The 21166-nt window shown below is 37.1% G+C and overlaps 3 protein-coding genes across 5 annotated transcripts in view; 1 reads left to right on the top strand and 2 right to left on the bottom strand.

Annotated features, from left to right (window-relative positions):
• The window catches only part of LOC134658021 (dipeptidyl aminopeptidase-like protein 6), a 205773-nt gene that overhangs the window by 65552 nt on the left and 119055 nt on the right, over nucleotides 1-21166 (top strand). The window lies entirely within an intron of this gene.
• LOC134658010 (protein phosphatase 1 regulatory subunit 36-like) lies at nucleotides 654-2158 on the bottom strand. Its single transcript, XM_063513608.1, has one exon. It carries the CDS (start codon nucleotides 2010-2012, stop codon nucleotides 702-704), a length of 1311 nt encoding a protein of 436 aa, XP_063369678.1. The 5' UTR covers nucleotides 2013-2158; the 3' UTR covers nucleotides 654-701.
• The window catches only part of LOC134658032 (trypsin-5-like), a 93579-nt gene continuing 76836 nt past the window's right edge, over nucleotides 4424-21166 (bottom strand). For both annotated transcript variants that reach the window (XM_063513639.1, XM_063513638.1), the window contains 5 exons: nucleotides 20873-21041; nucleotides 15553-15649; nucleotides 9774-9935; nucleotides 8730-8852; nucleotides 4424-4953 (listed from right to left, as the gene is read on the bottom strand). In XM_063513639.1, coding sequence (XP_063369709.1) covers nucleotides 4462-4953; nucleotides 8730-8852; nucleotides 9774-9935; nucleotides 15553-15649; nucleotides 20873-21041 — 1043 coding nt within the window. In that variant the 3' untranslated portion in view covers nucleotides 4424-4461. The remainder of the gene's footprint in view (nucleotides 4954-8729; nucleotides 8853-9773; nucleotides 9936-15552; nucleotides 15650-20872; nucleotides 21042-21166) is intronic.

Raw genomic sequence — 21166 nt, 5'->3', positions numbered from 1 at the left:
GATCCGGTTCGGACCCGGACCCGGACCTGGACTCGGGACTCGGACCTGGACTAGACCCGGACTCGGACCCGGACTCGGACACAGACCCGGACCTTGACCCGGAAAACCACTATGATACCTAAACTAAATAAACCACTATGATTACCTACCATAAAATGTAGGTATAAAGTATGATGAGGCCAAACCCCTCCCGCTCAAACCCCCGTACACCGCACCGCATGCGCCGTTAAGTGGGTTAGGTTAGGTTTGAACTGCTATCCTCACAGAACCGAACAAAAGTGGGTTAGGTTAGGTTAGAACTGCGAGCCTTACAGAAACGAAATGCTTCCTTTTCTACATAGCGCACCATCTACAATAATCTTTCACCGGGCCGCATAGAAGTCGGTTTTTTTTTCTTAAAAATTATTAGTATTTGTTGTTATAGCGGCAACAGAGATACATCATTTGTGAAAATTTCAACTGCCTAGCTATCACGGTTCGTGAGATACAGCCTGGTGACAGACGGACGGACGGACGGACGGACGAACGGACGGACGGACAGACGGACGGACGGACGGACAGCGAAGTCTTAGTAATAGGGTCCCGTTTTTTACCCTTTGGGTACGGAACCCTAATAGATATCGTTAGTGTCAGAGTACGAGGAAAACACCATGTTCTGATTAGGATATGTTTGTATTTATAAAACAGGGACAGTGTAAAGTTCAGTGTAAAACTGACCGTTTTCTCATAAGACTTTCTTCTAATTCTCGTTTTCGCTGCAAACGCCTGCGTACTCTTCCGAGCCATTTCATTTTTTGTACAGTATCAATTGGTTTCGGTGAGTATGTTTCGCCAGGTAATTCGTCTCCAAAGTCCTGCACAAAAGACTTTTTAGGCAAATCAATGTCTGGGTAAAGGGTTGTAGGGTTGACGGATGTTGTACTGACTGAAGCTCTAGACACTTTTCTAGATAACGATCCTAACCTAGGTTGTCTTTTCTGTTTTGTTTCCTTCAACATGGGATCAAAAAGTTTTCTGGAAAGGCCTAGGATGCCTACAGTTATTCCTAATGCCTGGAACTCTTCCTCTGGTAAAATCAAAATACGCTTTATATACTTTAGCCGAGGAGTCAAGTTTGGGTACTTCACGACGCCGATACCCGACATACGGTACGCGATTGGGCGTTGACAAAAAATTTCATTTATCAAAGGTGATTCCGTTTTGAGTAATCGATCTCTCCGCACGCATCTGCCTGACATTAACAACTGTTCGTTGACATTTTTAGCGGCTCGGAAGTTATATTTGTGTTCTGCAAAATTAAATCTATCCGATTTAAATAGTCGACTGATCTCAACTTCGATATCCTTTCCAGATTTTCGTCCGAGAGCTATCCAAACGATCTGTATGATCAGCCGAAAAAGAGTTTCGTAGAAAACTGCGTCTCTCACTGATGCGGACAACTTTTTTTTAACACCCATGTGATGGTATTTGTCGAATCGGTCGCCGCCTAAAATCATTGTGCTGTATTCTTTTGCAATGAGAAAGCGGAGGTCTTGTAAGTCTTCGCTTAGCTCTTTTTCATATGCTACGCTGTTACTAGAAGGAAGTCTCTTCTCCAACGAGCGGAAGCTCAGTGTTTCTTCTACTTGCAGGTAGTACTGGCAGTAAAATATCAGTGCTCTGAGGAAACGTTCAGTAGCTGGCAAATGCAGTATTTTGACTATAGGTATGGTGATGAATTGCGCCGAGGCCGAGAACAGGACGACGTCTACTATGTCTTGTAGCGTCACTACGTCTCTGACGTTATTCTTAATTTGCCTTTGATAACGCTTCTCAAATCTAAGAAGTTCATATAAGTCGGGACTATCAGCGAATTCTAAGGATTTTATTATGTTAGAGGCTTGGACACGATCGGTTGGAACAGTCTGGGTCTCTTCATGAATGTTGAATTTAAACTCGAGTCTGTTATTAGCATCGTCCCACTCCCAAGAGCCATCCTCGTAAGGGCTGATAGAAATATCGTCATCTTCCATAATTTTATTTATTTATGTGCACTGAATGTGGTCCTTAACCAAATTACTTTTATTTATTCTATCAACTCACTCCATTTGAATAATATGTGCATAAAATGTAAATAAAATATAAAATATGTAAACCACCTATAAAATTATAATATGACATTGTTTGGGGGTCTGTCAAAAATCTATATGGCAAAGATCTCTAACTTACATACCTATAGGTATTAACAGTATTATAATACTGTTCAACTCAAAATTTGAAAATATTATTTGTAAAAACTTTAATACACTAATACATGACGAGATACAATTACACTTTAATAAAGATGTCAATGTATAAAATGTCTCTTCTACTATAACTTATGTCTATGGATGACGTTGACTGTTGTCTGCTATCCATCAAGTGACCCGTCTACTCGTTTGCAACTTTTTTCGTAAAATAACTAGTCTCAACTGTCTCCAGCTGGTAATATTTAAACTTGAGTTATCGTCTTTGCAACTATTCCAACTCGTGGTAAGTGTTTCGAAGTTTAAGTAGCGCCTGAATATTAATTAAATTTATCAAAACTTGAAAACTTTCCTTTTAGCAAACTTAATGCTTTCCAGGTTCCAGATTAACTTTCATATTTCTTTCAACAATTTTGGACAGAGCTTTTGAATAATGAAGATAGTTAACGTTTTGTTAAGAATATTTTATTACTTGGTATTGTTATAAATTCATCTTAAATTTTAAAGCAACTATTACGAAAAATACTTACACTATTTCATTAAAAACTAAGAACCTCGATATACAGGATTGAATGGAAGTTCTTTTAATAATAATTTAAACTAATTTTAGCATGCCATAGGCCAAGCGCTCCTTAAGTTGCAACTTAAAAAGGACTGTGGAAAGAAGAAAGCTTTCATTCGATATAATATATAAGCATGTTATTTGTTAGACGGTAGTAACGAAAAAATTTGGTATTCTCAATTTTAAAGTCAGGTCAAATAGCTTGTGACACATACACACAAACTTCTCTGAAATGTTCGCCGCGTCGGTGACAGTGACACATGCTTCCGCGACCGGCATTGCGAAGCATTTCACAACGTTCAAGTGCTTTAGACCAAATTCATTTCTAGGTTGCATGATACATATTACCCCCTGTTGACTTCTGGCGTAGCTGCTAGCTTGTGATATTTATTGCACACATAAAATATACGTATAACAAGCAAAATTATTTACCTATAGATAGATAGATTTAGCATTTTTGACTACAAAGTGCAGGACGCTTTCAGTTCATTCCTACAGTAGAAACATTCAATTTTCAAAACTACACCGCTTGCGAAGTTAAGCCAATGCACCTTATTTCCATTCCATTATCCTTTCTATATTATTTTTAATGATTATGTAAGTGGCGAGTAGGTAGTTAATATTCACAGCACATTTCAACTCTAATACCTCGATGCAATTCGCCGTTCCAAGTCGCGCATACACATTTTATATTCTATCACAACGAAAGAAACCGCGAAGAAATTCTATCTCAAAAATAAATTCCTTATTGGAATACTTTGTACGCACCGCTACATAGCCTCGAGAGCCGAGCGTGTGATAAATAGGACAGTAAGTATTCCGCATATCGCAAAAGTTGAACAACAAAGTTCATGAAGGCAACATAAATAACACCTATAATAACGGCAGGGGTGTGTCGACGTTATATATGAAAGACAATTCGTGGAATGTCTTTGTTTCTTTCTTCTTTTGAAAACAAAAGATCGTGAGAACAATATTGCAGTTGTGGAGTGCTTCCGTAAAGGCAAGGAATGTTTTATATAACTGCAGGATTTTTATTGTCAAGAGTAAATTTTATTTCAACCTGATGGAACTACCGCGTACCGCAGCGCCGGAGGCTGACAGCAGCTATTAGGATACTACGTGATCATTGAATTTGTGTGACGCAAAATAGTTTTGTGATCTGTTCTTTATTTTATGGAATGTTAAATTGTGGTCTGCTGTTGTTTAAATTGGTTAACAGCTAAAATAGCCAAGTAGTCAGCCCAATGAAAAATCTATAAATATTATTTAAAACAACTTTGACAACAATAACAAATAACTTCAAAAAAGTTGACATCGATACTTACAATCATATGCGCTTGTTACTAATTCGTTTGAAGTTTATGCCGTTAATTCTGTTACTTTGGGTACCACATATATTGAACTAGCGACCCGCCCCGGCTTCGCACGGGTTAACAAATTATACATAAACCTTCCTCTTGAATCACTATATCTATTAAAAAAAACACATCAAAATCCGTTGCGTAGTTTTAAAGATCTAAGCATAGGTACTTAGGGTCAGACAGACAGTGGAAAGCGACTTTGTTTTATACTATGTAGTGATTAGTAAGTACTGTTTTATAGCCAAAGGTAAGAATATGTGTTAAATAAATAATGCAAGTTTATATAAGACAAGCTCTGTTCATTTATTTCTTACACCAAAAAACCCGGAGGCAGCACTACGTTCTTTCCAAATTTTTGTAGCCACATCCGCCTCGCCTGCTCCTCAATTTCCATCGGATCCTCTGTCGTACTCGTCCTCGCCCTAGCCATATTCTGAAGATATGATTCATACAAACTCATCCTAGGAAGCACGGAGCTATCGCCGGTGGGTTCTAATGGCACATCGATCGGATCAAACGGCAAAGTTAACAAGAATTTTCTTGGGTCCTGGTAAATGTTTCTCGGATCCGAATTTTCAGGTTTTGGAGTTTGAGTAGAGGTATTTGATTTTGTTGCTCCTACTGTCGTCGGTTGTAGGGTGGTCGGACGGTTGTTCTCGTCCCAGATGATGGAGTCGAGCCACCTGGCGAAGCTGGAGACTTTGGGGAAGGCGTGGCTTCTGGAGTAGAGCGCGCAGGTGTGGAGGAACGAGGATACGGCGACGAGCGTGTTGTTCTGAATCACCGCACCACCGTTGTCTCTCTGAAAATTATATACATACTTACATTGAAAATACATTGAGCGTAATAAGTAGTTGCATTCATACTGTTTAGACATACAGATTTATTTAATTTTATACCAGTTTTTTCATGAAAGTCCCCTTATTGAGGACAAGTAAACTCTGTCTAAATATGTACCTATATTTATGTATATTCTTGTCTATTTATTTTATTATGTTTCGTAAACATTCCATCGAACTTATTTGTTCGTTTTACTCGTGGTAAATTACTTCTAAAAGAGAAAAATATAAACCTACATCAAATAACGATTTATAAATAAGCTACTAGGGAGGAAAGCGTAAGAACAAATCTCCAAAGTCCGTGAGTTTTTGTGCGGTTTCGCTAAACTTCTGCCCGAAGTTGAATATCACTCGAAGAGTTTTCTAACTTTGTTAAGGTCCTGTTTTTAATATTGTTTCAACTAGTCGGTTTTTAAGGGATTTACTTAATTTATTACTAATGCTACAAATATTACAAGCAATAAAGTGTACCTTTACATGATATTTTACGGGTTACTGTTGTAGAGGGATATGCTTTTAGCAGTTTATGCATATTTGTGACTGTATAGATATGCTTGTGTGGTGTGTTCTACTGTACTATCAAAACTATTTATACTGACCTATCCTTAATGTATAAGGTGTCAATCGTTTATGACACTATATATATATTTTGATTTGATAAAGGCAATTTTTTCCACTGACTGTGAAAAAGGAAGAGATTTTATTAACGAAAAAAAGGAAGTGCACGTACCTAATTTACTTTCTATACATCTCACTCGTACTCGTATATTAATGCAAACGAGATGTATAGAAAGTAAATTACGTTCTCGATTGCGTAAATGTAAGTTTTGACACTGTGAGTGACTCATGGTACGGGCTCTATTTATGTATTTGTCTCAATCAAAACGCACCTACATCCACACACAATATTGTTGGTGATTCATAAACCCCATCCAAACAAGCCGAGGGAAAAACAAATAAGAAAGTTTCTTCCACAGTTTTGTCCACGCTATCTACTAGGGTTTGTTTTTCAATTGACAGATATGCAAACGAAATAAAGGGAACGAGGCGACAGCGCGAGTAGGGCTGCCTCGTGGGTTCACTTAAGTTTTTAGGGCTCCACAACTTTTATTCAACAAGTGATTTCTGAAACTTTCTGAATGTATAAAATAAGTAACTATTAAGGACAATGTAGAAAAAACCGGAATTAATCAATTTTGCTTGGAAGGACTATCATGGGGCAAGGACTCTCGTATTTAATTATCAGACGGTCTAGCATGAGTTGCGTTCTGGCGCGCGACTCCATACTTGAAGTCGCGCCAGATGTATGGAGTCGCGCGCGAGAACGCAACTCATGCTAGACCGCCAGAAAGGAAACGCTTCGCTGCTCCTGCTGTAAGTGAAGTATGTGTACAAACGTTAGAAGCGAAGCGACGCAAGACCTACCTCCTCCTACCTGGGACCGGTTTCTGAAAAGCTTGTAACTTGTAATACAAGCGGATGTCACATTTTGACAGCTTTTGTTAGAAGGGGATAGACAATCTTGTCCACATTGATTTCATGAAGAAAAATTCGACATTTCTCATGGAGCTGTAGTCTTTTTCAAATTTAATTAATTTAAGGGTTGTTCTTATCTTATATAAAAGTTTGAAAGCGCCCGCACGTTCACATTACCAATACTTTCCTCGACTCTACAATTTATCTACCATATGTAACATTAATCCACTTTCAGACCGATGCATGCAAATTCAATGCTGAATTTAACACTCCAATGGATTAGGATAAGAGCATGCGGCCATGTTTATTTATGGATATTGAATAGCGTTTTTCGTTTCCGTCCTTCAGTACTGTACATCCAAAGGCTTGTGGGGAATTGATTGCAACCAGCCCTATAGACTTGACCCATTTTCACTGTACTCAAGTAGAAAAGGATAGAAATATCTGTCGAGATGAGACCGTTTAGGCCCTGGTCTCCTATAAACGCCATCGGCCGCTTACAGCGTCTGCGTCACGATGCTTACTATAGAGATGTACTGTTGTGGTCTGTTTTAGACGTCGACGTCAGCGTCTTTTTTGTTCAAAAACGTTGACGCTGACGCCAGACGCCGCGTACAGCATAAAATAGGAGACCAGGGCCTTAGTTTTGATTGGTGCCTTGCTGTCACTGGTAAACTGATGCATTGCGTATTTATGTTTTGTTAGGTTATACGGGAACTGAATATTGTAAAGAACATTTATGAGCTAAAGAATTATGACGTATCTGTGAAATGTATTATAGTAGTTTATGCAACAGTGATATAATAAGGGTTCTTAAAATTCAAGGGTCGAAGTTACAAAACGAGACGTAGTCGAGTTTTGTAAAAAAAGACCCGAGAATTTTAAGAACCAATTATGAGCTGTTGCATACATTACTTTTTCTATGACAGCTGCAGCAAAAAAAAAGAGTTATTATTAAAAAAAAAAGAGTTATTATTTAAAAAAAATTGAGTTATTATTTAAAAAAAAAAAAGAGTTATTATTGTAAATGAAAACATACCTCTTTCAATCAAGATGATCGGAACTTGTATCTTTAAAAAAAATAAAGCAGTTGTATTATACTCATAAGATGACTGCTAGCAGTCATCTTATGAGCCTATAGACAAATCATTCAAATGACATTGCTTTAGATATCACTGTCAGTCATTTAATTGACACATTTAAGTGCTGGAGTAGAAAAAATATTTATAAGTTCAGCAAATTCACATTTTAAGAAATTTAGGTATACACCATCGGATATATTTTCTTTTGATGTTATTTATTTTTACGATGGAGACTAATGCCTTATTTAGCTTTCACAGCACCTAATTGATCTACTTAGATTCAAAGATTCAAAGATTTTATTTGTTCAACATAGGTAAGTTACAAGATGTTAAATAAATGTTTCAGTATCACTATGTCGTTCATTATGTATTGTTCATTGTGTATTGTCGTATGTGTTCATTAGTTATTAATATAATATTTAACTAGTGAAAAAAAGCATCAATCGATAAAGGAACACTGTCAGTTAATTTCGCTCCCAAAAATGTATGGTATAGTCAGCGGCAGAAGTTGCTAAGCGGGCGAGGTATTCAAAATTATCTTGACGCGACTTTATTGCTAAGAGAATAAGAGTGTGTCATGGTAATTTTGAACACCTCGCCCGCTTAGCAACTTCTGCTGCTGACTGTATAACCGCGTATGTCTCTGCTCCAACATAACTGCCATATAATAATGTACGTAAATGAGGTGTAGCGCCAGAGTCAATTTTAGGTCCTGTACTTTTTATGTTCTTCTCAGGTAGTACATACCAAACTGTTATACTGTATTATGCTTCTACTTTTATCACAACGTAGTAAGGATAATAAAACCGGCCAAGTGCGAGTCGGACTCGCGCACGGAGGGTTCCGCACCATCAACAAAAAATAGAGAAAACAAGCAAAAAAGACAAGCAAAAAAACGGTCACCCATCCAAGTACTGACCCCGCCCGACGTTGCTTAACTTCGGTCAAAAATCACGTTTGTTGTATGGGAGCCCCACTTAAATCTTTATTTTATTCTGTTTTTAGTATTTGTTGTTATAGCGGCAACAGAAATACATCATCTGTGAAAATTTCAACTGTCTAGCTATCACGGTTCGTGAGATACAGCCTGGTGACAGACGGACGGACGGACGGACAGCGGAGTCTTAGTAATAGGGTCCCGTTTTTACCCTGTGGGTACGGAACCCTAAAAACAAACCTACCCTGCAGAAGTGCCTGTTGGGGTCCTTGACGCCGCCCACGCAGATGTAGTGGCCGGTCATCAGCTTGGTGTAGGACTCGCAGATGGATGCCTCGATCACCGGCGCGTTCACTTGCCGCATGTGCTGGAAACAATTCAATGTATTATACCACTAGCCACCCGCCCCGGCTTTGCACAGGTAGTTCAACGAATTTACACAAAACCTTTGCAAATTATACACCAAAACCTTCCTCAAGAATCACTGTATGAACAAGTGAAAACCGCATGAAAATCCGCACACTAGTTTTTGAGTTTATCGCGAACATACAGACAGACAGACGCGGCACCTAGGGGACTTTGTTTTATAATATGTAATATCTGGGTGACCGAGCTTCGCTCGGAAAACATATAAAAACTCGAAAATGCGCGTTTTCCCAGAGATAAGACCTAGCTAGATCGATTTTTCGCCCCCGAAAACCCCCATATAGCAAATTTCATCGAAACCGTTAGAGCCGTGATCGCCGAAATATATATATAAATAAATAAACAAGAATTGCTCGTTTAAAGGTATTAGATAGATTAGATAGACAGATAGACTGGCTATACAAGTATACACTTTATTATACCAAGTGAAGTCGAGATGCAACACGTACCAGTACTTTTAATTTGAAATATATTCTGGAATCTATGAAACATTTACTTTGGGAGTATTTACATATTTATTACTAATTGCATACTTGAAGAACGTTATGAATATCTTTAATACAATTCCTTGTCCACGCTCGACAGAGCTGCACGTCAAGGGAGTGATAAATCAGTCGCTACAGGCCCCGCGGGGGCACTTCAAACTTAATCCATATGTGGCCCACATGGCTAATTCATCTAGGTATACACTTGATCGATGAGCTAGATCTAACAGCCTGGCGCATTTAGTCTGCGGAGTTAAGGGTGTCTCGGGATACATCGTGCAAAACAAAAATGTATCAGTTCAAGTAAATTTTATGCTGTTGTTATTAAGGGTGTAAAATGTAGGCTATATTGTACGATTATCAGTTGTAATGCTTACCCCGGTAGGAGTCCAAGCAATCATGGTGGCTAGGAACCCAAGGGTCACCGGTTCATCGGGATTAGGTAGCCGCACGGCGCTCACTCGAGAACTGAATGCTATCGGCGCTTGAAGTTTCACTGCAGTCACTTTCAGGTCAAAATTGTTGATCATCATTTGTATCTGAAATGTCAAGTAAATATTAGGACAGTGGATGCTCGTATTCTTTACTAGCTGTTGCCCGCGACTTCGTACGCGTGGATTTGTATATTGGTGGTTATATATTCTACATTAGCTTAGAACATTGTGCAGCAAGAGATTGCGGTAGGACGGTTAATCATTTGTTAATTATTAATATTATACAACGCATGAGACTTTGTCTTTCACAACCTACGAAGTTTCAAGCCCCTAACTGAATAAAATTGTCCTCGTTATAATCCCTCTAAACCCCCTTAGAAGATTTTCATGTCCTCTATTTAATAAAACCTACTACCTAACTACCTATTTACGAAGTTTGAAGTTCCTAGCTTTAAATACAATTTGAACCCTATACAAACTTTCAACCCCTTTTTAATCATTTTAGGGGATGATTTTTTAAAAGCTGAAATTATTTTTCTTGTATTCTAATAATATGCCTTTATACAACGATTCAAGTCCCGCACTCAAAAAAATGTTTGGCCTCCAAACAAATTTTCAACCCCTTTTTCACCACCTCGGGGGATGAATTATCAAAATCTCTGAAATTAGTTTTCTTCTCTTTTGACAAAATACATTTTTACGAAGTTTCAAGTTTGTAGCTTTAAATAAAATTTAAACCCTATACAAACTTTCACCCTGTTTTAACCCTGTTAGGGGATGAATTTTACAAAACGCTAAAATAACTTTTCCTGTCTTCTAATAATATCCCAAAATAGAAAGATTCAAGTCGCGCATTCGAAAAAATGTTTGATATCCATACAAACTTCCAACCCCTTTTTCACCACCTTAGGGGATGAATTTTCAAAAACGCTGAAATTAGTTTTCTTGTATCTTAATTTAATACCTTTTTGCAAAGTTTCAAGTTCCTAGCTTAAAATAAAATTTGCACCCTAAGACGAAGTTTCATCCTCTTTTTATCCCCTTAGGGGTTGAATTTCCAAAAACGTAGCAATAACTTTTTTTTGTAATCGGCTATTACGCCTTTCTAAGAAGTTTCAAAGCATTTGTAATGGATTAAAACTTTCAACCCCTTTTTAACCCTGTTGGGGGATGAATTTTACAAAACGCTGAAATTATTTTTCCTGTATTTTAATAATATCCCGAAATACAAAGATTCAAGTCCCACGTTCGAAAAAATGTTTGATATCCATACAAACTTTCAACCCTCTTTTTACCACCTTAGGAGATGATAATTCAAAAACGCTGAAATTAGTTTTCTTGTATTTTAATAACATATATTTTTACGAAGTTTCAAGTTCTTAATTTAAAATAAAATTTGAACTCCATACAAACTTTCAACCCCCTTTTAAATGAGGGGATGAATTTTACAAAACGCTGAAATAACCTTTCCTGTCTTCTAATAATATCCTCAAATACAAAGATTCAAGTCCCGCACTCTCAAAAATATCTGATCTCCGTACAAAATTTCAACCCCGTTTTTACCACCTCGGGGGATGAAGTTTTAAAAACGCTGAAATTAGTTTTCTTGTTTTTTTTTAATTTAATACCTTTTTACGAAGTTTTAAGGTCCTAGCTTAAAATAAAATTTGCACCCCAGGTCAAAGTTTCATCCCCTTTTTACCCCCTTAGGGGTTGAATTACCTAAAACGTCGCAATTCCTGTTTTTTGTCATCGGCTATTATGTCTTTCTAAGAAGTTTCAAAGCATTTGTAATGGATTCAAACTTTCAACCCCTTTTTAACCCTGTTAGGGGATGAATTTTCAAAAACGCTGAAATTACTTTTCCCGGCTTATAATAATATCCCCATATACAAAGTTTCAAGTCCAACACTCACAAAAATATTTGATCTCCATACAAACTTTCAACCCCTTTTCACCACGTTGGGGGATGAATTTTCAAAAACGCTGAAATTACTTTTCCCGTCTTATAATAATATCCCCATATACAAAGTTTCAAGTCCAACACTCACAAAAATATTTGATCTCCATACAAACTTTCAACCCCTTTTTCACCACCTTGGGGGATGAATTTTCAAAAACGCTGAAATTACTTTTCCCGTCTTATAATAATATCCCCATATACAAAGTTTCAAGTCCAACACTCACAAAAATATTTGATCTCCATACAAACTTTCAACCCCTTATTCACCACCTTGGGGGATGAATTTTCGAAAACGCAGAAATTAGTTTTCTTGTTTTTTAATTTAATACCTTTTTACGAAGTTTCAAGGTCCTAGCTTAAAATAAAATTTGCACCCCAGGACAAAGTTTCATCCCCTTTTTACCCCCTTAGGGGTTTAATTACCTAAAACGTCGCAATTCCTTTTTTTTTGTCATCGGCTATTATGTCTTTCTAAGAAGTTTCAAAGCATTTGTAATGGATTCAAACTTTCAACCCCTTTTTAACCCTGTTAGGGGATGAATTTTCAAAAACGCTGAAATTACTTTTCCCGTCTTATAATAATATCCCCATATACAAAGTTTCAAGTCCAACACTCACAAAAATATTTGATCTCCATACAAACTTTCAACCCCTTATTCACCACCTTGGGGGATGAATTTTCGAAAACGCAGAAATTAGTTTTCTTGTTTTTTAATTTAATACCTTTTTACGAAGTTTCAAGGTCCTAGCTTAAAATAAAATTTGCACCCCAGGACAAAGTTTCATCCCCTTTTTACCCCCTTAGGGGTTTAATTACCTAAAACGTCGCAATTCCTTTTTTTTTGTCATCGGCTATTATGTCTTTCTAAGAAGTTTCAAAGCATTTGTAATGGATTCAAACTTTCAACCCCTTTTTAACCCTGTTAGGGGATGAATTTTCAAAAACGCTGAAATTACTTTTCCCGTCTTATAATAATATCCCCATATACAAAGTTTCAAGTCCAACACTCACAAAAATATTTGATCTCCATACAAACTTTCAACCACTTTTTCACCACCTTGGGGGATGAATTTTCGAAAACGCAGAAATTAGTTTTCTTGTTTTTTAATATAGTACATTTTTACAAAGTTTCAAATTCCTAGCTTAAAATAAAACTTGCACCCCATACAACCTTTCATCCCCTTTTTAACCCCCTTAGGGGTTGAATTTTTCAAAATCGCTTCTTATCTCTTGTACACTTTATAAATTCAACCTAGTGTGCAAATTTCAACTTTCTAGCTTTTGTAGTTTCGGCTCTGCGTTGATGAATCAGTCAGTCAGTCAGTCAGTCAGTCAGTCAGTCAGGACACTTGCATTTATATATATAGATTAAATCATTTACTATACCTTATATCCTTAAACGTACATATTGATTAGAGAAAGTGACTGACTCTTGGAGTTTTTGCTTTGTAATACCTACAGTCTACACTATATTTTGACGACCGGTCTGGCCTTGTAGGTAGTGACCCTGCTTGTGAAGCCGATGGTCCTGGGTTCGAATTCCGGAAAGGGCATTTATTTGTGTGATGAGCACAGATACATATTTGTTCCTGAGTCATAGTGTTTTCTAATAAGTATGTATTTATCTATATAAGTATGTATATCGTCGCCTAGCACCCATAGTACAAGATTTGCTTAGTTTGGGGCTAGGTTGATCTGTGTAAGATGTCCCCTAATATTTATTTATTTATTATTATTTATTATATTTTAATATCTTAGTTTTAGACTAAAGAAGTATTCATTTGTTTCAGGTACGTCTTCTTACATTGCTACTTACTTCTGTTAATAATGGTTCTAGTAAAACGTAAAGTAAGTTATTTTAATACAGTTCAAAAATCCGTAGAAAGATAAATACCTTACTGGAAGCCGTAATCTAAACTTTTAGAAAAAGTAAGATAAGTAGGTACTAGGTACCTAGGTACTAACGTTCAATTTTATGTGTTCTTAGTAAAAATAAAATAAGCTCAATTTGCCCGATTCTACACCTACTTACTTACGAAATAAGGTTCTTTACATAAATTATTCATTTCCGCGTCAGGACTCGAAACGGCTTTCCCGAATTTCCCAATTACTCGAAATACTCGTGATAGCTTACGCAAATGTATATTATTAGAGAGGTGCCCATTGGAACGTAAAGTTGATGAGTTATAATAATTTATCCCTGAGCTACATATTACGGTTCACTGAATTCCGGTTCACTGACTGATTCGTTAAAATTCGCTTGTAGAAACATGAAAACGAATAAAAGTCACAGAATCAGGATTGTAATTATTTACATAAAATAACTTCTTTATATTTTTTCTCGGCACCACCTACTGTGTATTCTAATGTTCTTGTCTCCACTAACCAAAGGTTGTCGGGAAGAGCTCGCACTTAAGCAATAAGATCGCCTGTTGTTATCACTATCCAATTGGCTTTGTTTATATTTCTGTAGGTACTTGTATTGCTCGCTGTGTGAGGCGTGCAAAAAAGAGTATTGTATTGTAATAAATTCAAATTTTGTTAAGACTATTATCCACAATGCTATTCAAGAGTAATCTATTTTTAAATGTTTTACGTTGTAAGATATAGCGAAGGAGAGAGGTAATTAATAACTATAAACATATCACGAAGCGATCATTAATTAAATTACTTTGTAATCGTTTCAACAAAACTTTAGCGCTACTGAAAAATAGTAGAAAAACTTGCAGACTGTTGGAAAATTAAATATGGATAGTATACTAGAGCTCATTTCAATATTAACGTCAGGTAAAACGTTAAAAATTTAAATTGCAGCATTGAAACCACGGCAAAGGAAATGTTCGAGCTGTATGAATTACCGTAGCCGCGGGAAATTAACGGATTTTCAGGCTCAAATGTTTTCCAGTGTACTTATACTTTTACTCACCGGATGTGTTCCACACTAATAAGGCTTGTATACAAAATGTACACGAGTCTCATATTCAAATCTGATTTATATTATGCTCCAATTTATGAGATGTTTGTACCTAATTGTAAAGGTCAGAGCACACTGGCTGTGCGTGTCCGTAAAGATCGGTTTTCCTAGGATAGCGGTGCCGTCATATAGCGGCCGTCTCCATACTAAATAATACGGCTAAATATGGATGTCGTAGTATTTGTATGCACACGGCCGCTATATGACGGCACCGCTATCGGAGGAAACCAAAGCTTAAAACTTGCATGTGCGCTAAAAGGTTGGAATGCAAGCGGTGTGCCGTCTCTAATAAGGATCTGACGCGTCTTTATTGGTAAGAGAATAAGAGCGTGTCAAGGTAATTTTGAACACCTCGCCCGCTTAGCAACTTCTGCTGCTGACTGTACATGTTCAGACCTACATGTTTTGTGATTGTCTCGAATTATATCATATTCCTCGCGTTGTCCCGGCATTTTGCCACGGATCATGGGAGCCTGGGGTCCGTTTGGCAACTAATCCCAGGAATTGGCGTGGCCACTAGTTTTTACGAAAGTGACTGCTATCTGACCTTCCAACCCAGAGGGGAAACAAGGCCTTATTGGGATTAGTCCGGTTTCTCACGATGTTTTCCTTCACCGAAAAGCGACTGGTAAATATCAAATGATATTTCGTATATAAGTTCCGAAAAACTCATTGGTACGAGCCGGGGTTTGAACCCGCGACCTCCGGATTGTCTCAAATTATATAATGTATCTTTTTATCTTATCTTATATAATACCTTATCTTATCTTTTATCTTATCTTACCTTGTGAAGCGTCCCGCCTTTGTTATTGTATGAGCTGCCCACGCGCACGCTGTAGTTGCCCAGCGCCCGGTGCGTCACGTACGACGCAATTACGTCTCTGAAAGATAATCGACTTCAATAAACGCTAACACCCTTTGATCGCGATTCGATTGAAGTTTAATTTGAGAAATTGGAAGACAATTTATTAAGTAGCTAGCGACTTGTTCGTTAAAGGTAAAACATTCATACCTAATTGATTAAGGGGCAAATTGAACATTTTCTGTGATATGTTGTTGCATTAAGTTGAGTACACTTATAAGTTAGAGAGTCTATAAAGAGTCTATAAATAAGCTTTCAAATTCGTTTTTAACTTAATTTGGACTTAAACTTGACTTGAAACTTGATCCTACGTGGATGTTATTAAAACCTGGAAAAGGACATAATATACATTTTATTCGGGTATCCATCGCCTAAGGGGGTCTAACGCGGAAATGCAGTTATAGGATGAAATAAGTAAAGGGGATAGTTGGACAAATTTTACACAGGTGAATTCACTAGGAGAAGTAAGTAAGTACATTAAACTAGTGGCTCTGTGAGCTGTAGACCTCGCGAGCAGAGCTTAAAACTGAATAAATGTATGGCTAAAATATTTATTAAAATATAGGTATAGTACATGTAATATAAACAAAAAATTAAAAACTACATAAAGCTACAAACAAAAATTAAACGAATACGCTTAACCCGCGCTTGATAAATAAAAAATACGAAATTTTTCATTTTTTCAAAATAAAAAATAAAATAAAAAAGCGGCCAAGTGCGAGTCGGATTAAAAAAAAACTACTTACTAGATCTCGTTCAAACCAATTTTCGGTGGAAGTTTGCATGGTAATGTACATCATATATTTTTTTTAGTTTTATCATTCTCTTATTTTAGAAGTTACAGGGGGGGGGGGACACATTTTACCACTTTGGAAGTGTCTCTCGCGCAAACTATTCAGTTTAGAAAAAAAGCGGCCAAGTGCGAGTCGGACTCGCCCATGAAGGGTTCCGTATTTAGGCGATTTATGACGTATAAAAAAAAACTACTTACTAGATCTCGTTCAAACCAATTTTCGGTGGAAGTTTACATGGTAATGTACATCATATATTTTTTTTAGTTTTATCATTCTCTTATTTTAGAAGTTACAGGGGGGGGGACACACATTTTACCACTTTGGAAGTGTCTCTCGCGCAAACTATTCAGTTTAGAAAAAAATGATATTAGAAACCTCAATATCATTTTTGAAGACCTATCCATAGATACCCCACACGTATGGGTTTGATGAAAAAAAAATTTTTGAGTTTCAGTTCGAAGTATGGGGAACCCCAAAAATTTATTGTTTTTTTTCTATTTTTGTGTGAAAATCTTAATGCAGTTCACAGAATACATCTACTTACCAAGTTTCAACAGTATAGTTCTTATAGTTTCGGAGAAAAGTGGCTGTGACATACGGACGGACAGACGGACAGACGGACAGACGGACAGACGGACAGACAGACAGACATGACGAATCTATAAGGGTTCCGTTTTTTGCCATTTGGCTACGGAACCCTAAAAATGATATTAGATACCTCAATATCATTTTTGAAGACCTATCCATAGATACCACACACGTATGGGTTTATTGAAAAAAAAATTGAGTTTCAGTTCACAGTGTGGGGAACCCCAAAATTTATTGTTTTTTTTTCTATTTTTCTGTGAAAATCTTAATGCGGTTCACAGAATACATCTACTTACCAAGTTTCAACGATATAGTTCTTATAGTTTCGGAAAAAAGTGGCTGTGACATACGGACGGACAGACAGACGGACAGACGGACGGACAGATAGACAGACAGACAGACAGACATGACGAATCTATAAGGGTTCAGTTTTTTGCCATTTGGCTACGGAACCCTAAAAACAACTATACGAAATTTAAGTATAAAAAAAATACAGAAAGTTATGTAGCAGTATACAATTACTGGGGATGGAACCAGGGACCTGCCGATGCAAACAAAAAAAGCGAACGTTTGCAAAATACGCCATTATAGTTTTTACTAAAGCTGACGAAATTTAGCTACTCATTCTCAAGTAAAAACTAAATATCTAAATACCGCCAAAACTGAATTTTTGGCCATTTAATCTATAAACATATCTCAAAAAGAAAAAACTCTTATGACACCGATACGACTATTTGTTTAGGCGGGAGCTATCACGACTCCGCCATTTTGAAAAATTTCCAAAAACCGGATCGACAAATTTTTTTTATTTAGTCATAGAATTCGGTCACAAAATTTCACGAAAATCGGTTAAGAATTGCGACCTGTAGAGAAAAACATCCGGACATACAAAAGCAAAATGCCCGAGTCAAAACGTAGACCTTCGCTACGCTTCGGTCAATAAGTAAAGCACGGCAAGTGATATAATAAATTTAAAAGTGAAAAAATTATTGTCTTGGGTGAGACAGTAATTCTAAGCCTAATAGCATTGTTCGCAGACGTTTCTGCTTGTTAAAAATAAAAAATAAGTGATATAATGTTCTCGAAATAGACTTTCTTACAAAAAAAAACTTATTTATTTAACTGAAAGAATGCTCGGACAGTTGTTTTCTTTAATCATATATAAATCTTGAAACAAAAGTCTCGGCCTACCTTGAAAAGGTCGCGGGCTGCGCACATAAGTTATGCTTTGATGTTGATAAATAAAGTAGGGGGGGGGGGGGGCCTAAACAGCCCGGTCAATTATTCGGGGGCGGACAGAGGTAATAAAACGGGGTTCTTTTCAATAATGAAAGTAGGTACTTACATCGAGTATTCTAAAGAAATTGGTACAAACTATAATCACTCACGTTTTGGCATATGACATTCGGTACAGTCATTAAGAATCAACTGTAACAACTAAAAGCTTCTACTTACTCTAATATAATTTAAGAAATTATGTGTAACATGTAAACCTTTTGAGCTTAATAAACTTTATCTTATCTTATCTTACTTGACTTGCTAAGTGACAACGGTATGCACGGGCGACTTCACCGAACTATTTCCTCCGCTGAACCATCATTCACTCCGTCATTACGCCTTAAAATGACGCGGCGTCTCCAAGACTTTTCCATCTTTTTTCCCGTCACAAATTGTCCGTGACGAGAATTTTCCGACATGTCTTGGAGCTGATCGGCAATTTTCCCAAGAAACGTTTATATGACGGTATTTTATAGTGGCGTTAGGTTGCAGACAATTTTCTTAAAACACGCGCGGCAGTGCTTGCGGGCATTTTATACCCTGCTCTGCCCTTTCACGCTTGAAAGGCTTTCTACTTGCGTGTGGTAGGTTTTGTATTTGAACCCGGGTCATACCCAGTAATAAGCAGTGATCGTTAATTTTCCAGCAATTTTAGTGCAGCATAGTAAAAATAAAGGATTATCTTCAATTTTTTTCTAGGGCGAGGATTGGTTAAGGTTAATATTACTGTTATTAACCCTAATTATCTATTCCACCTAGAGTAGGGCATATAGATGCTTTTTAACCAACACTGCTGCACCAAAATTGCTGGAAAATTAACGATCACTGGTAATAAGTTATGCATTCTACGTAAGTATAGCTCAAAATAGAAGATCAAAGAAAACAGTTCATAACATTATTAAATTGTACAACGGGACTTAATCGCGTATCTAACTTTTAAGATTTACCTCCGACGTTTCGAGGACGGCGTTGTCTCCGTGGTCTCGGTCTTCTCGCGATTAAGTGCAGTTCATAACAATTAAGAGATTTTAGAAATAAACGTCGGTGGCTTTACGAGATTAAGGAATAATGAAGGTAATGATTATACTGCACACGTTTTAACTTTAAAGTTTTCGGACTCCTTTCCGATGGTAAAAAAAATACCTATATTGCGACACTTTCTAATAGAGAAACTTTAAAGTAAATACAGGGATTTAGTCCAGACAGGTCCAGTCCGTGGTTACGTCTTTATCACATAACTGCAAACCACCAGAAGGTAGTCGATTACTATAGTTTAACGACTTTAGGAGGGTCAGGCGTTATCGCAATTAGGATCTGCCCTAACATACCGTAATAGACCCTGGATTTTGCGCGAATTACCATCGGAGTGACATAGTGAACTTTCTCGATTATTTATTTTACTAGTTCTTATATTCATATGATTTTTAATAGGAAGGTATAAGAGTGGTATAGAATAGGCACTGAAAATAAGAAAGTATTAGTTTCTGGTAAACCGAATTGCATGCTCGAATACGTTTTGTTTTATGGCCTGAGATTTCTTTTTGTTAAATAGACGAAGTAACTGCCTATTTACCTATAAAATGTAGCGATGTTATTAGTCTCAAGTTATGATGCCCCAACAGCGAGTAAGATACTTATATTACTACTTATATCGATTGATAACCAATACCGATAATCGCATTAGCAACTTTACGACCAGGTTTCATTACATGAAATATGCAACCAATCCCCAGCTGGAACCGAATCCCTTTAACCTTTCTAGTCCAAAAACTCAACCTCCCAATAAAGTTGCGAACTGACCGTATTCCCAGCTGGTGTGCCGTTTGAGCCAATGTAAACGAGGCTTAACTACTTACCGAGTTGCGCCGTGATTAGTTTACAATTTATTGGATTAATTAGACGGCCTGATAAATGGACTCAATGCTTAGACAACTTTTGTTGACTTCTTGTTTATGTTGGCATGAATCGCAGCGATGAGGAAAGCACATTTGAATTTGTGATAATATTGGTGTTCGAAGTTTAAAGTGAGCGTTAACACGTATAAAGATGTTCTTTCATGTGAAAAATGGCTTCAGTGAACATAAGATCCCCGGTCTGTTTAATAAACGGAGAATATACCGAAGGAGTTCACTTGTAAATGATTTACTTACAAATATTAGTAAAGCACATATGATATTAACTTACTTATGTTATGCTTACCTATACATATATTTACTTATTTTATGTATGTAAGTAGATAGATATTATAATAATATTTAACCCACATGTATTACTTTACTACTACTATTTAAAGGGATTTTTAGAACAGTTTCCCCTAGCTTCAATAAGGTAGACAAACCGAATGAATTCTTTTGACAAGGCGTTTGTAAAGGTCACTACGCTATAATGCCACTAACGCCTATCCTCATAAGACCCTGCGTACACATTTTTGTACATATTCAAAAAAATATTTTGAACTTTCATTAAGTAACTAAGGGTTCCAAATTCAAAAATAAAATAAATGCATCTGGGTCTCAGAAGGCTATACATACTTACTTAGTTTAGTTACGAAATGGATTAAAAACAGGTGTTTATATACTTACGAGCCAAAGCACTTGGACTGCGTAATGAGCCAGTACGTATTGAGGATTACAAGACTGCACACATATGTGTCGTTGTTCGTTAGCGACGCCGCGTACGGGTGCTGGTAGATCCTGGTCACGGCCGCGCCCAGACCCTCGCTGCTCTCCTGCGCTCCTTGTTCCGGGTTATCTGAATTTGAACAAAACTATGATCATTATCTTTGTTGCCGAATGCCGAAACCAAGGAGTTGGTGGACGAACCTAACATCATCGGTGAAACGAAATCCCACAGACTTCGCTGGTTCGATCGCCTAA

The sequence above is a fragment of the Cydia amplana genome, chromosome 21 (genome assembly GCF_948474715.1).
Source record: "Cydia amplana chromosome 21, ilCydAmpl1.1, whole genome shotgun sequence".
Classification (NCBI taxonomy): domain Eukaryota; kingdom Metazoa; phylum Arthropoda; class Insecta; order Lepidoptera; family Tortricidae; genus Cydia; species Cydia amplana.
The sequence above is the reverse complement of the archived record's forward strand: the minus strand, read 5'-3'. Positions and strand labels throughout refer to the sequence as shown.